At 36.8% G+C, this 14782-nt stretch overlaps 1 protein-coding gene across 1 annotated transcript in view; it reads left to right on the top strand.

The window, feature by feature from the left end:
• Window positions 1-14782, top strand: part of LAMA2 (laminin subunit alpha 2) — a 432393-nt gene that overhangs the window by 389547 nt on the left and 28064 nt on the right. Inside the window, exons 53-55 of the mRNA XM_087941278.1 lie at window positions 3488-3608; window positions 5561-5737; window positions 7474-7622. Of these exons, the coding sequence (XP_087797404.1) occupies window positions 3488-3608; window positions 5561-5737; window positions 7474-7622 (447 nt within the window). The remainder of the gene's footprint in view (window positions 1-3487; window positions 3609-5560; window positions 5738-7473; window positions 7623-14782) is intronic.

The raw sequence follows: 14782 nt of genomic DNA, 5'->3' as shown, positions 1-14782 counted from the left end.
GAAAAATAAACATGGGCATATTTAGATTATGGGAGGCAAAGTATGCTGTATGTACTGTATAACCGAATGAACATATGTTATGCCTCACCTGAATCCACAGGTGAGCAGTCACAATTCTGAAGTTCCAAAATTATAAGCAACTAAAAACAAACCCCAACCAAGATAACTGCTGAAGTTTTTCCAGTCCTCAGCAGTAAATCTGATATCTGTTTGGCAAACCTGAAGTGCCTATAAATCACAATGCCTCAGAGAATCTTCACAAGACTTTCACTCTAACAAGACACTTTGCTTCTGGCAAATTTCTCAAGCCAATATGTTTCCTTTTATCCCCTAAAGGGGGCGTGTCAGTCTCATTAATCACTGGCTTGACACTTCTTTCCCAATTGAGATTGACGTCTCAATCTCTGTCTATTTCTCACGTCAAGCCAAGATCCCTCAAACCCCTCCTCCTCCGCACTTGAAACCACTTGCATGTTTTCCTGATTAACTGTTCCCAGCTGCTGTGTAGTCAGAGAGGGAGATTCGGGGAAATTCACCTCCAATAAATCAGGTTCGTCTCTCATAACTAAGTCCACTTCCTCATCCTGGCTGCCCTCAGAATCACTCAGCAATGCAGGCTCAAATTTCACTGCCAAATCATCTTCGCTCGAGCTCACATATGCCAATGGAGCAGATTCCAATCCCGGAGTCACAACAACATAAATGTAACTCTGATCATACTTAACTCTGGTTATTGGTAATCCTCAGGTTATGATAGCAATTGGGACTGTAATTTCCATTGCTAAAGGATCCCATCCTAAAGTGTAATGTCACATGACTGCATCGCTTAGTAGTTTCGTCAGTCCCTATTGCTATTGTCCATATTGTCTGTATGGTCCTAACAGCTACAGTCATTAAGTGAAGACGTCATATGATCATATTGTGAGAAGAGGTAGGAGTCCTAAGTTAGCAAGTTGGTAGGCTATGGGCAGGAGGGCAGGGACCAGGGACAGGTACTAGGAAGTGCCTTTGGATGCCACTGGCAGGCTGGGGGATTAGGGCGCATGGGTGGTATTGCCATGGGTGAGCATAGCAAGCACAGGCAGAAGCCACAAGTAGACACTAGACAAGTTTGGGAATAGGATAACCCACCACAGCCAACTCACTGTGGCCAACTCCCCATGGCAGACAGTAAATTGTCACTGTGAGACTATTTAATTATTTAAAATAAATAAAAAATTTTAAAAAAATTGCAATTCACATTTCATTCTGTCCCTCCTTTTGCATCCTTTCTTTAATTATTCTACGACATCATTTCTTCGGTATTAGTGTAATTCTTCTCCTGCAGTGAGTTGTCTTGTAGCAAGGTGACCATGGCAAGTTGGCTGTGGCGAGTTAGCCATGGTGAGTTGGCCATGGTGAATTGTCATAGAACCAGCAAGTGGATAGCAGAAATGCCAGCGGGGGTTGCTGCAAGCAGGAGAGTGGTGAGTGCTGCCACCCCAATGGGAAGGGCCCAGGGCCATGAGTCCCCCATGTAGTACAGGTAATCCTCAATGTATGACCACAATTGAGCACAACATTTCTGTTGTTAAGTGAGATGTTTGTTAAGTGATCTTTCTTGCTGCAGTTGTTCAGTGAATCACCGCAGTTGTTATGTTAGTAAGCCAGTTGTGAAGTGAATCTGGGTTCCCCATTGACTTTGCTTGTCAGAAAGTCATAAAAGATGATCGCAGGACACTGGGATATAGCAGCCATCATAAATATGAACAAAGCATCTCTGTTTTGAACACATGGCCACGGGGATGCTGCAAGAGGTGTAACTGTGAAAAATGGTTATAAGTCACTTTTTTCAGTGCTGCTGTAATTTTGGAAAGTCCCATGGAAATGTCCCTGGCTTGTGGCCTAGTGGGAGGATTTCCTAAGCAGCAATGATATGTAAGTTGAGGACTATTTGCACACCACTGCTGCCTAGGAAATCTTCCCAAATGGCAACAAACCAGGGATATTTCCATAGTGCCTCCCCCAAATAGAATGGAATAGGATAGGATAGGATAGAATAGAACAGAACAGAACAGAACAGAACAGAACAGAACAGAACAGAATAGAATAGAATAGAATAGAATAGAATAGAATAGAATAGAATAGAATAGAACAGAATTCTTTATTGGCCAAGTGTGATTGGACACACAAGGAATTTGTCTTGGTGTAAATACTCTCGGTATACATAAAAGAAAAGATACATTCATCAAGCGTCAAGAATCATAAGGTGCAACACTTAATGATAGTCATAGGGTACAATAAGCAATCAATTCATACTAGGAAACAGTCAGTATAAATTGTAAGGACACAAGCAACAAAGTTACAGTCACACAGTCACAAGTGGGAGGGGATGGGCGATAAGGAATGATGAGAATATTAATAGTAATAGTAGTGCAGACTTTGTAAATAGTTGGACAGTGTTGAGGGAATTATTTATTTAGCAGAGTGATGGCGTTTGGGAAAAAACCATCCTTGTGTCTAGTTGTTCTGGTGCGCAGTGCTCTATAGCGTCATTTTGAGGGTAGGAGTTGAAACAGTTTATGTCCAGGATGTGAGGGGTCTGTAAATATTTTCACAGCCCTCTTTTTGACTTGTGCAGTATACAGGTCCTCGATTAAAGGCAGGTTGGTAGTAATTGTTTTATGGCTGAGATAATTGGTAGTGATTGCAGGCAGCCATTTCCCCAAAGCTTCTCACACAGAGCAAGGTGGCCAAGCAGCAAGCTGAAGCATGGGCCTGCATATCATGGTCAGTAGAGTCCCTTTAACAAATGGCTTGAGGCCAACTAGCATCAGTCAATACAAGTGAAGGGAGGCAGGTGAAGATGATGAAGGACTCAGTGGGGTGGGGGGGTGTCATAAATGTGGGCCAGTCACCAACCACCCAAATTTGATCATGTGACCAAGGGATTGCTGTGACAGCTAGAACTTTGAGGACCGGTTGTAAGTTCATTTTTTCAACACTGTTGTAACTTTGAACAGTGATTGAACAAATGGACATAACCTGAGGACTACTTGGGACTACCTGTATTTTAGTCATTATCATTATTCTGGTTGGGATTTCTCATGTTTGTTTCTTTAGCCCAGTTTGTAGTTTGTTTTAAAAACTAGAAATCCCTAAATCATTATAATCAAGGGATACATTTAATAACAGTGTTCCTTAAATGCTTATATCACATAAGACACTGTACAAGAATTAATTTAATCCTTCGCCATTATATTCTAGAAGAGTAGCAATTCTTTGTAGAAAGAATTTTGTCCATGTGTATTATAGTAGCAATTCATGAGTTCAGTGGCTCGTAAGCCCATGAAATTTTATTTATCATGAATGTGTTGGTCTTTAAGGAAACACCTGATTCTTTGAATTGGACCAGTATGAAAATCATATTCACATGGTTTTATAGAACAATTCTTTACATCCTGGAATGTTTCTTGAAAATAACTCTATTTTTACTTTATATTGACAGACCAGAAGTAAACACAAAGAAATATGCAGGCTGTCTCAAAGATATTGAAATTTCCCGGACACCATATAATCTTTTAAGTAGTCCTGACTATCTTGGAATTACCAGAGGGTGCACATTGCAGGTTAGTTTTTGAACTCTCTGTGTTCTCCTTGAACAAGTTAAAACTAGTAATTTACATTAGCAAACAGCTAAGTTATAACTTGCACGGTACTAATTAAGAAAGGAGAAACTTACCTTGCAATAAATTTTTGTATAAATTTCTCCTTCTCCTTTCACAAGTTACTATATATTTATTGTATTAATTATATGAGAGATTTCCACTACAACAAATTGTATTATATATGTGGGTTATTTATATTTTACACTACTTGCACTAAGGTACCTAAGACAATATATATATATGGACATTTCAAGCAGAGTTGCTAAGGACAATTCTTAAATATATTCTACAGTAGTATATTGGACAAACTAAGCCGAACTCATATAACACTAGTTATTTAATAAAGTGAAATAAAGCACTTTAATATCTACCAGTGTGAAAAACAGTTAAACCACAAATCAAGCCTTGAATAGTTTATCGATGAGTTGAGCTCAGTTAACAAGCTGAAATGCTAATAATAATAATAATCCAGTGACAAGTAAAGGAGCTTGACTTTGAAGGGGGAAGGAGAAAATTAAATCCATGTGTGTATAATTTACAAAAATAGCATAAAAGATTAATAGCATAGAAATCAATTAAATCAATCACATAAACAATTACGTTATAATGCAGATTTCTGTTGAGTTACATTGTTTGCTACCATTGTTTCAGTGGTAAAATTTAAACATAGATTTCCATTGCGTCTATTCCATCAAACCAAAGTTTCATTACAAGTATTCCTTCATTTTCAACTGTACATTTAATGACGGTTTGAAATTACTATGGTTTCAAAAAAAGTGACTTACCTTCTTTCTCAAGGTTGTAACTATTCTATCATCCTTGCAGTCATCTGATTGCAATTTGGGCATTTGGCAATTAGTTCACATTTATGATGGTTGCAGTATTTTATGGTCATTCATTTGATTGCAGTCATGACCTTCCCAGCCAGCTTCCAACAAGCAAAGTCAATTGAGGAATACCTTTGAATTCACTTAATGATCGTATGATTCACTTGAAGACCATATGAATTGCTTAACAACCACAATATTCACTTAACCATAGTAAAATGTTATTAATATCACGTCCTGTCATGCGATGGTTTACTTAACAATCACATCACTTAGTGATCAAAATTCCCAATTTTGGCCATAAACCAAGGACTACCTATATATGGCAACTAGGGACTTGGATATCTCAAGGACAATCACTTTTCATATTCACCAGCATATAAGACCAATCTCATATACCTCTGTGTTGTTCTGCCATCTAAGGGTTCCTCCACCATTACCTTAGCTCTGTTGGGTTCTTCAAACCATCGCCATATGGCAGTCCATATACATTTTTTGAATTTTACCATCCAAAGTTTGGAATTAACTTATTAGGAGTTTTGAGAGGAACCATCTGATATCATACCGTCCTTGAGTCCTCTTCTGTGAGGTAGTTAATAGGACAACTTCTATAATACTGGTTATCAGGGCTGCCACCTAGCCATCCATTTGTGCCTTGAAATTCCTTACTGAAGCCTTCCCCTGTCACATCTTTCACTAGTTCTGCATTTACTTTCCTTCTGAACTCCTGTGGCATACCTGATTCCTGTTCTGGGCAAAGGGGGAGGGAGAGGAGAGTAATTGACAAGCTAAGAAGAGGAACATCAAGGGAATGCCCAACTACTTAATAGTTCTCTGTACTGAGGACTTCAAAGGTATAGCACATTTTTGGCAGCCATCTGCCAATCCTAGATATCCACGACCAAAACTAATAGGATACTGGAAGAAGCTTCACATAAAAACCTAAGCCTAACAAATGTTTTCAAATGCTGAATAATTTAACAGATGGAGAAGTGCTTGTATAGCACTTTGAAATGTAAACTGTTGCACCATTTATTATGATCTGCTGTTACAAACATTTTTTATTCAATTCCTTCTTTCTTATAGAATATCTACACAGTCAGCTTCCCTAAACCTGGCTTTGTGGAGATGCCTCCAGTCTCTCTTGAAGTGGGAACAGAAATTCACCTGTCCTTCAGTACTAAAAATGAATCTGGTATCATACTCTTTGGTACTAATGAAATATCTGTACCTCCAAGAAGGAAACGCAGACAAACAGGGCAGGTATGGCATTATAAAGGGATTGTTTGACTCTTATGAGTAAATAATTGGCAGGTACATGCTCAGATTTTTGTACTGAATTATTCCAGGTTTAGTTTACAACATCCTAAAATGGAATGCGGTCTCAAGAAAATTCATTCAGTTCTTCTTCTAACAGCTTTAAATCAAATAACATTTTAATCTTTATTGTATTATTTTAAAATTATTTTAATTGACAGGATAGAAAAACAGGGTATAAATTAATTAAATAACATTTAAGCAGCTTAATAGCTTAATTGATACGGGGTTTATATTTAGAAAAGGAGGGGAAGGGAAGAGAATGGAAAGTTTGATGCTGTGATAAAAATCATGAAACTAGAAACCAAAAAAACCCTGTGACTACTCTTGCTGCCAATGAAGGGATGAAGCCAACTGATTGCCTTTGACCAATCGCTTTCTCTGAGCTGTAGAAAGTAAGCAAGGGTGAATTATAATTATGGGAATGAATGAAATTCAATGAAGAGTAAAGCAAGGTTCTACACTTAGGCAAGAAAAACCAAATGTACAGGTGTAGATTAGATGAAACGTGGCTCAACAGCAGTAACTGTGAGAAGGATTTTGGAGTCCTAGTGGACACTTACTTAAATATGAGCCAGCAGTGTGCTGCAGCTGCCAAAAAAGCCAGCATAGTCCTAGGCTGCATTAACAGAAGGATAGAATCAAGATCATGTGAAATGTTAGTACCATTTTATAATGCTTTGGGAAGACCACACTTGGAATATTACATCCAGTTTTGGTCACCACAATATAAAAAAGATGTGGAGATTCTGGAAAGAGTGCAGACAACCACAAAAACAATTGGACCCTAGGGGCAAAACAGGAACAGTTGCGGGAATTGGGTATCTAGTGGAATGAAGGACTAGGGGTGACATGATAGCAGTGTTCCAATATTTGAGGGGCTGCCACAAAGAAGAGGGGGTCAACCTATTTTCCAAAGCACCAGAAGGCAAGGCAAGAAGCAATGTATGGAAGCTAAACAAGGAGAGAAGCAACTGACTTGGTGCTAGGAGACTGCTGGGGATTTAAACATAGCAGGTGAAGTGGGTAAGAATATCCCTTCTGACTCCAGAGAAAGTCTCTCTCTCTAGTTCCAAAGAGGATTGCACTTTCCCCGTAGAGCAGATCCACAGTCTTGAATTTGTCCTGGACTTTTGGCTCCTGCTTGAGCAGCAGATCGAGACCATAGCCAGGACATCCTCTGCACTTTTCTTGTGAGATGGAGCATGTTGGGGTGGCATGGTTAAATTTGTCTTGGTCTTCTTGAATTGTGCCATTCTGCTCCTTTGGTGTATGATTTAAGGAACACCTTAGAAGAGCTGTTTAAGGAAATCTTCATAACACTTTTAGAAACTATGGAAAGAGTACCATTCAAACTCTGGTTTTCAGTGATGTATTCAGATGATACACACATATTCCCTTCCCTTTTTAATGATATCAGTACAATGATACAGATTAGAAGTCCATCATACCTTCAAATCATTGCTGGTGGCTAAAATTAGCCAGGTTCTCCAAATTTAATAACAATAATTTATTAAACTTGCGTGCCATCTAACTAATACTGTAATGGGATTTTTTTTCCCCTGTGTGCCCTTTTCTGAATTACCAGAAAAGGAGTCTGTGTCATCTTGGAGAAAATGATTGTAAAAATCATAAAATTAGGAATAAATGCTTTCTGCTGAAATGCTTGTGGTTTCTTACAGGTGTATTATGCTCTATTCCTGAATGGAGGTCGACTTGAAGTACATATTTCTACTGGAGTAAGAGATCCACGCAGGATCATTGTGAAACCTGAGTCTGGTGAATTTCATGATGGCAAAGAACACTCCCTTTGGTTGGAGAGACTTGGAGGGTAATAAATCAGAAATTAGGGGGTTCTGCATGAACCCTCTACCGCCTGAAACTGTAAGAGAGAAAAATAAAATGGCTGTGTAGTTTTCATTTAAAAGCCATCTTCTGACAGTGGTGAATTTATTACTACACAGGTTATGCTTTAGTGTAGGCATTACTGCTTCAGGTTTTCTTTAATCTAAATGGCTTTGTTTAAACTTAGACATCTGTTGTAAATGCACTGTAAATGCAGCCAAGGAATTGGATCATGAGTTAATATCAAAGAACAACTTCCAGTAAGAAGAAGCCAAAGTAACAGCAGGGCCTAACTGACCAGAAATTAAACTTCTATATATTTGTATGCTATTTATAAAATCTTACTGAAGTAAAGAGTAAGAGAGTTTGGATTGCCAAGTAAAAATTTTAAAAAACGTAGCCACCAAACCAGTAGTAACATCGGTTGAATCCCACCCCTGTAGAAGGAGGTCATGCTGGCTGCAATTCTTTTTGCAACAAAGTTAGGATATACATAAGCCACATGAAAATAAATGATGGTGGCTTAAGGAAAGAAGATGAATGCATTATGACCCAAATTAGAAGCTTCCTTTGATCATAACAGGATATATGTTATGATTTTTTGCTCTGAGAAAGTTTTTTAAACTGGTTTCTCACTGCGTGTATGATATATAGTTGAACTCTTCCATCTCCGAGTAATCTTAAAATGCTCTGAAAAAGTTTTTAAACTGGTTTCTCACTGCATTTATGGTATATAGCCGAGTTCTTCTGTAACCTTTAAAAAAGTCTGTCAGCAATGACTGTGTAAGTTTGGGAAGGAAACAAATAACCTTGCCACTAGTTTTTTTCCCCAAGCAGAGTGTTATTTTAACGCATTGCACCTTGGTAGTTTCAAAAATGCACCATATGCTAAGGTAAGATACTCTGGTCACCTGTCAACAGGGCCAATCCCCTTTTGTATCCACCATTAGTAAAATGAATACAGTATAACAAACACAGGAAATACCCAGCTGAAGAAGAAGAAAAAAATGCAACATTGATTGCCAGACCACTAAATATCCATAAAATTGTAGCTAAAGCCAGCAATGGATTTGGAAAGCTTTTCCCTGCTTGGCTGCTTCCTTCTCGGGCCCAGTGGCAAGCTAAGCCCAAGAAGGATGTGGAACAGTTCAGCCAGAGTTCAGTTCTTTATTTGCTTATACAACAGACAGAATCGTGGGATACTGAGCTCTTAATACCCTCAACCTAACAGATATGCCCTGGAAGATTTTAAGAGGTGGCTATCCAAACTCTCTTCCTCTGTCTCCTACCTAGCATCTATTGGGGGCAATATGCTGACTCTGTAAACCACTTAAAGAGGGCTGTCAGGTATTGTAAAGTAGTATATAAATCTAAGTGCTATTGCTATTGCTGTCTGTCTGTCTGTCTGTTGGAAGAAATGTCCATCTGGGTTCAGTTCCAAGTGGGAAGAAAGACACTGGAAACATGGAGACTGCTTGGAAGGATGGTTTAATGGTGGAACAGGACCACATGGTTTGAGGTCCCGGGCCAAACTGAGCACATGGTTGAGAGAGGGAGAGAGACTGATACCCTCTGTTGGACTTAGGAACTTACCTCCTGTTTCTGTGGCAAGAAATGTATCCTGACTGGTTGTCAGACTCCCATGGGGCTATGCAGGGGTACCTTTCTAGGTTGTCTTGAGTCCCAAGCTTGGTTGAATCTTGCTGAGTGATGTAATGAAGGGGCTTTAGGCAATTCCTGTTATGGCTTAATGGTTTTTTCCTGATTTGGATCTGAGTGAGGGCTAATCCTATCACCCTAGTGCTGAAGATCTTTTGTGTTGGAGATAAGATGGTCTAGTCTTTTGTCTTGTAGATAAGCTGGTACCAAAATATCTGCTGGGGCTGAGTTTCTGTGTCCCTTAAGATTTCCATTTCTCTTTTAGGGGAAATATTCTGCCTTTTAAATATTTCCTAGAATATTTCATTCTTCTAGGAGAGGGGTCATACTATCTTTCTACATATCTATCTATCTGTCTATCTATCTATCTATCTATCTATCTATCTAATCATCTTCCATGAAAATGTTACCATTTCTACTGGCAGCAATTGTAAAAAAAATTAAATTTCCAGTAGCTAAAAGTGTTCTTAATATTTCACTGATAATAAGGAAATTGATATATTGCTAGCACTACAATAAGACTAATTCAAAATCCCAAACAATACATCATTTATTTTAGCAATATAAATTGAAACAAGACTCTGTTGATAAGTTTACTTACAAGGACAGTCTGTAGTTATTACTGCTTCATATTTTTTTCTAGCAGATAGAAATACAGCCTAAGGCTAAACTCATTCTTTAAAGAAACTATTGAGGTAATTCCCCATTAGGAGAATGAGCGCATACAGGGAGACATATTTAAGAGAAGTGTTTGAATAATACACACACAGTACACAGATACACTGTACAGTAAATGTAGGTTTTTACTTCCAGACTGTTTAAGCAAAGTTCAAGATAAGCAATCCAAAATCATTCACAAGTAAATCAGTCAGTTTTTTCAATCCAGGGATAATCCAAATATCAAATTCCAGTGTCAAAAACAGTTCAGTATCAGACTTACATTAAATCCAGTAATATCAGTCAATTAGAAGAAATGGAGCAACGGCAATACTTTCCAACAGAAGGAAACAGAGATACACTCACACTGAGACTTAGACTAAGACAAACCAGGTTTCTGGCTCCATCTGATGGCCGTTTGAGAAACCACACCTAATTACAGTTTTGCATTTTCTTAAAGATACAGTTTTAAAATGTTTATCCTGGTTTATATATTTCTTTTTTTTTATATATATATATAAATTTTATTGAATTTACAATTAAAAAATAACATAACAACATTACATAGAGAAAAAAAGAAGAAAGAAAGAAGAGAAAGAGAGAGGAAAAGAAAGAAAAAAAACGCTCGGTCTTGCGACCGAAAAAGGAGAAAAAGAAGTATAAAAGAGAGAGAAAAAAAAAAGAGACGGAAGAAAAAAGAAAATACGTTAAAACCAAACAGATATTCTTTTTGACAGTCTGCAAGATCCAATTCTCCTACCTTACTTTAAATATACACATCTTATCACTATTTATGCTTAAATTACCCATTATTCCTTGAACAGTTTATCTCTGATATAACCAATTATACCACGCATTCCAATTATTATCAAATGCTGAAGACTCTTTATTTTTAAGAGCTATGGTTAAATTGTCCATTTCTGCGCAGTCACATATTTTCTGAATGACCAATTGATCTATAGGTAAACAGGATGATTTCCAGCACTGGGCAAATGCTAATCTGGCCGCAGTTAGAATATGAATTATTATATATTTCGTCTTTTTAGGAAAATGTTTATCAGAGATCCCTAGTAGGAAGAACTCTGGTTTGTATTCGATTTGTTCTTTGGTTATCTCCTCCAGCCATTTTCTATTTTTTTGCCAGTATTTCTGGGCTTCTTTACAGGTCCACCACATATGAAAGTAGGTTCCCTCTATGTTTTTACATTTCCAACATTTTGGACTAGAGTTTGGGTTCATTTTCGCTAACCTCGAAGGGGATAAGTGCCATCTATATAACATTTTATACATATTTTCTTTGTACGCCGCAGATTTCGTAATCTTAATGATTCTATTCCAGATCTTTTCCCATTCTGTTAATGTAATGCTTCTTCCAATATTCCTACTCCACATTATCATGTTCCCTTTCACTATCTCTTGCTCTAATTCTACCTCCAGTAAATATTTATAAAATTTAGAGATATTATTTTTATTTGATCCTAATAAGATTTTATCTAAGTATTGTAATTTGCTATAGATTCCAAACTCTTTGATATCTTGTTTGTATCTACTATGGATTTGTATATATAACCACTGATCAATTTTAAATCCCTGTTCCTGTAAGTCCTGTCGAGTTCTTAATTTTCCTAAAGGGTCTAATAAATCTTTATATTTAGTGTTTTTGTTATATCCAAATTGTTGGGATGAACCATTGCCTCCATTGTTGAAAGCCAAATCGAATTTTTAAATAATGTTTTTTACATATTTTTTCCAATTAGTTAATAGTGAATCTCTAATAAGATGTCTATGAAAGTACGCCTGTTTAGTTTTCCCCACATCCCATAGAAATGCGTGCCATCCTCTCTGAAGGTCGTGCCCTTCCAAGACTAGAGTTCTTTTGTTCCGTAAATTGACCCAGTCTTTTAACCATAATAAGTTGGCTGCCCAATAATATAATTCCCAGTTTGGAAGCGCTAGCCCACCTCTACTTTTTGCATCTTGTAAGGCCTTAATACTGATTCTAGCTTTTTTCCCTTGCCAAATAAATTTAAGAGTTACCTTATTTATATCATCAAAAAAATTTTTGGTAATTTTATTGGGATTGTCTGGAATAAGTAAAGGAGTTTTGGTAAGATGTTCATTTTGATTGTGGCAATCCTGCCCAGTAGAGAAAGCTGCAACTTATTCCAAGATTCTAGATCTTTCTTAATTTGCTGTAACAGTTTATCATAATTATTCTCTTTGAGTGATTTACTATGTGGTGTTAACCATATGCCTAAATATTTGACCTTTTTTGTTGCCTGTATCCCCATGGTTTTTTCTAATTCTTTCCTCTGGTTCTCTGTTAGATTTTTAGTCAGTAATTTCGTCTTATTTCTGTTAATCTTTAATCCTGCTACTGAGCCATATTGTTCTAGTTCTTTTATTAGATTATGTCCTTTTTCCATGGGATCCTCTAGGAAGAAAACCATATCGTCTGCAAACGCCTGTAATTTATATTCCTCTGCTTTGACCCTAACTCCTTGGATTTCAGAATTTTGTCTTATCCGCGTTAACAATGATTCTAAAGCAAATATAAATAAGAGGGGTGAGAGAGGGCAACCCTGTCTAATGCCCTTTTCAATGCTTAGTGGGCCTGTTTGTTCACCATTAATTAGTATATTGGCTTGTTGGGTATTGTAAATTGTTGTGATAATATTCTCGAATTTAGTGCCCAGATTCATGTTATAGATTTTTTGTATTAAAAAGTGCCAATGTAAGTTATCGAATGCTTTCTCCGCATCTAGAAACATGAGTGTAAATTGTTTCTCTGGATGAGCTTCATAATATTCTAAGACGTCAATAACGGTTCTTAAATTGTTTTTAATTTGGCGGAATGGAAGGAAACCATTTTGGTCTTCATGAATGTATAAATTTAAAACTTGTTTTACTCTATTCGCTATAATTGAGGTAAATAATTTATAATCAGCGTTTAAAAGTGAGATTGGTCTATAATTGTTGATATATCTGGCATCCACATCCTCCTTCGAATTAACGCAATCAACGCCTCCCTCCATGAGTCTGGCATTTTGGCAGCCAAAAGTACTTGTTAAACACTTCCAGCATCAGAGGCCCTACTAAATCTATTGTGGCTTTATACAATTCTACTGGAATCCCATCTGGACCAGGGATTTATTATTACATTGATTTTCCATTGCAGATTTTAACTCAGACCATGTAATATCCTTATTTAGTAATTCTTTGTCTCCTTCCCCTATTGTTTTATCATTCGTATTCTCCAGATAAGTTCTTATTTTATCCTCATTGATTTCTTCTTTTTTATATAATCTTTGAAAATAGTTTAATATAATAACCTTTTTCTTCTCAATCTCATGTTGTGGGATGCCTTTCTCGTCTATTAATTGGTGTATCAATCTCTTTTCTTTTTCTTTTTTAAGTTTATAAGATAGCCATCTTCCTGATTTATTGGCGTGTTCAAAATAATTTTGTTTGGACCTTCTCAAGCTAACTTCTATTTTATCTTGTTCAATTAAATTCAGCTTATGTTTGGCTAGTATTAACTGATTTTGTAGTCCTTGGATCTTAGGGTTTTTGTAATTGTATTTCTAAGTCTTGGATTTGTTGTTGTAACACGTTTTGTTGGGCATAAATTCTCTTGTTTCTCATAGCATTATAGGAAATTGTTGTGCCTCTTATACTTGCTTTCATAGTATCCCAAATGTTCTGTTTTGAAGTTGTTTCATTATTATTATCTTTTAGAAAATAGTTTAGCTCCTCTTTCAGTTTATTAATATACTCTTCTTCGTTTACAATTTGGTTGTTTAGTGTCCATCTTTTTTTTATTCGTCTCCTATCTCTCCAAATTAGCTGTATTGGGTTATGATCAGCCCATTCATTCGGTAGGATTTTGATTTCTTTTATTTCATTAGCCAAGTCCAAATCCATCCAAGCCATATCTATTCTGGTCCAAGTCTTATGTGGGTTAGAATAGTATGTAAATTGTTTTCCTTCAAGATTCCGTTCCCTCCATAGATCTTTTAAATTTAGCTCTCTCAACATTTCCTTACATGCCGCAGAAAGTTCCCTTTTCCCCTTCTTGTTTTTCCCCATATTACTATGGTCTTTCTGGTAGTCTGCAATGGAGTTAAAATCGCCAATCAAGCAAATGTTTCTTTTTCAAAGCCTACTATTTTTTGGTGAAGGTGTTTAAAAATTTCCCTGGTCATCATTTGGGGCATAGATTGCTACAAGTAAAAATGTGATGTGGTTTATCCAAACTTGTATAACCAGAGTTCTTCCTTCGGGATCCGACCAGATTAATTCTGCCTTTACATCTTGTTTTACGTAAATTGCAATTCCTTTTTTCTTGTGTTTGTCGGCCGGTGCTGTAAAAAGTTTACCTAATTTTGGACAAATTAGATGTCTTTCGTCATTTTTCGAAATATGTGTCTCTTGAAGACATATTATATCTGCGTTATGTTGAATAAGTTTTGAGAATATCCTTTTTCTTTTTGATAATGAATTTAATCCGTTTATATTGATGGAGAGCAACTTCTTCCCCTCCACCATTTATCTACTTCTGCTTAGATTTTTGCCTAGTAATGATTCGGTTCTCTTGTTGTTGTTGTTGTTGTGGGATTTGCTCTTCTCTCCCATGTTGTGGATTATCACTTCCTGAAATTGGAGAAAGTCGTTCCTTTTGGGTTCTGTGATAATATCGGACCTCCTGTGGTCTTGTTTTAGGTTCTTCTTTGGTGGGTTGACTATTCTTATCTGTGAGCTGTTGATGAAAAACTTGGGCCTGTTCTATCGATTCTATTTTGATTTTCCTCTCTTTCCATGTAATTAACA

Source organism: Pseudonaja textilis, chromosome 1, assembly GCF_049901715.1.
Source record: "Pseudonaja textilis isolate UNSWEBS1 chromosome 1, rPseTex1.2, whole genome shotgun sequence".
NCBI lineage: Eukaryota > Metazoa > Chordata > Lepidosauria > Squamata > Elapidae > Pseudonaja > Pseudonaja textilis.
Note: the sequence above shows the minus strand (reverse complement) of the source record. Positions and strands in the feature narration are given on the sequence as shown.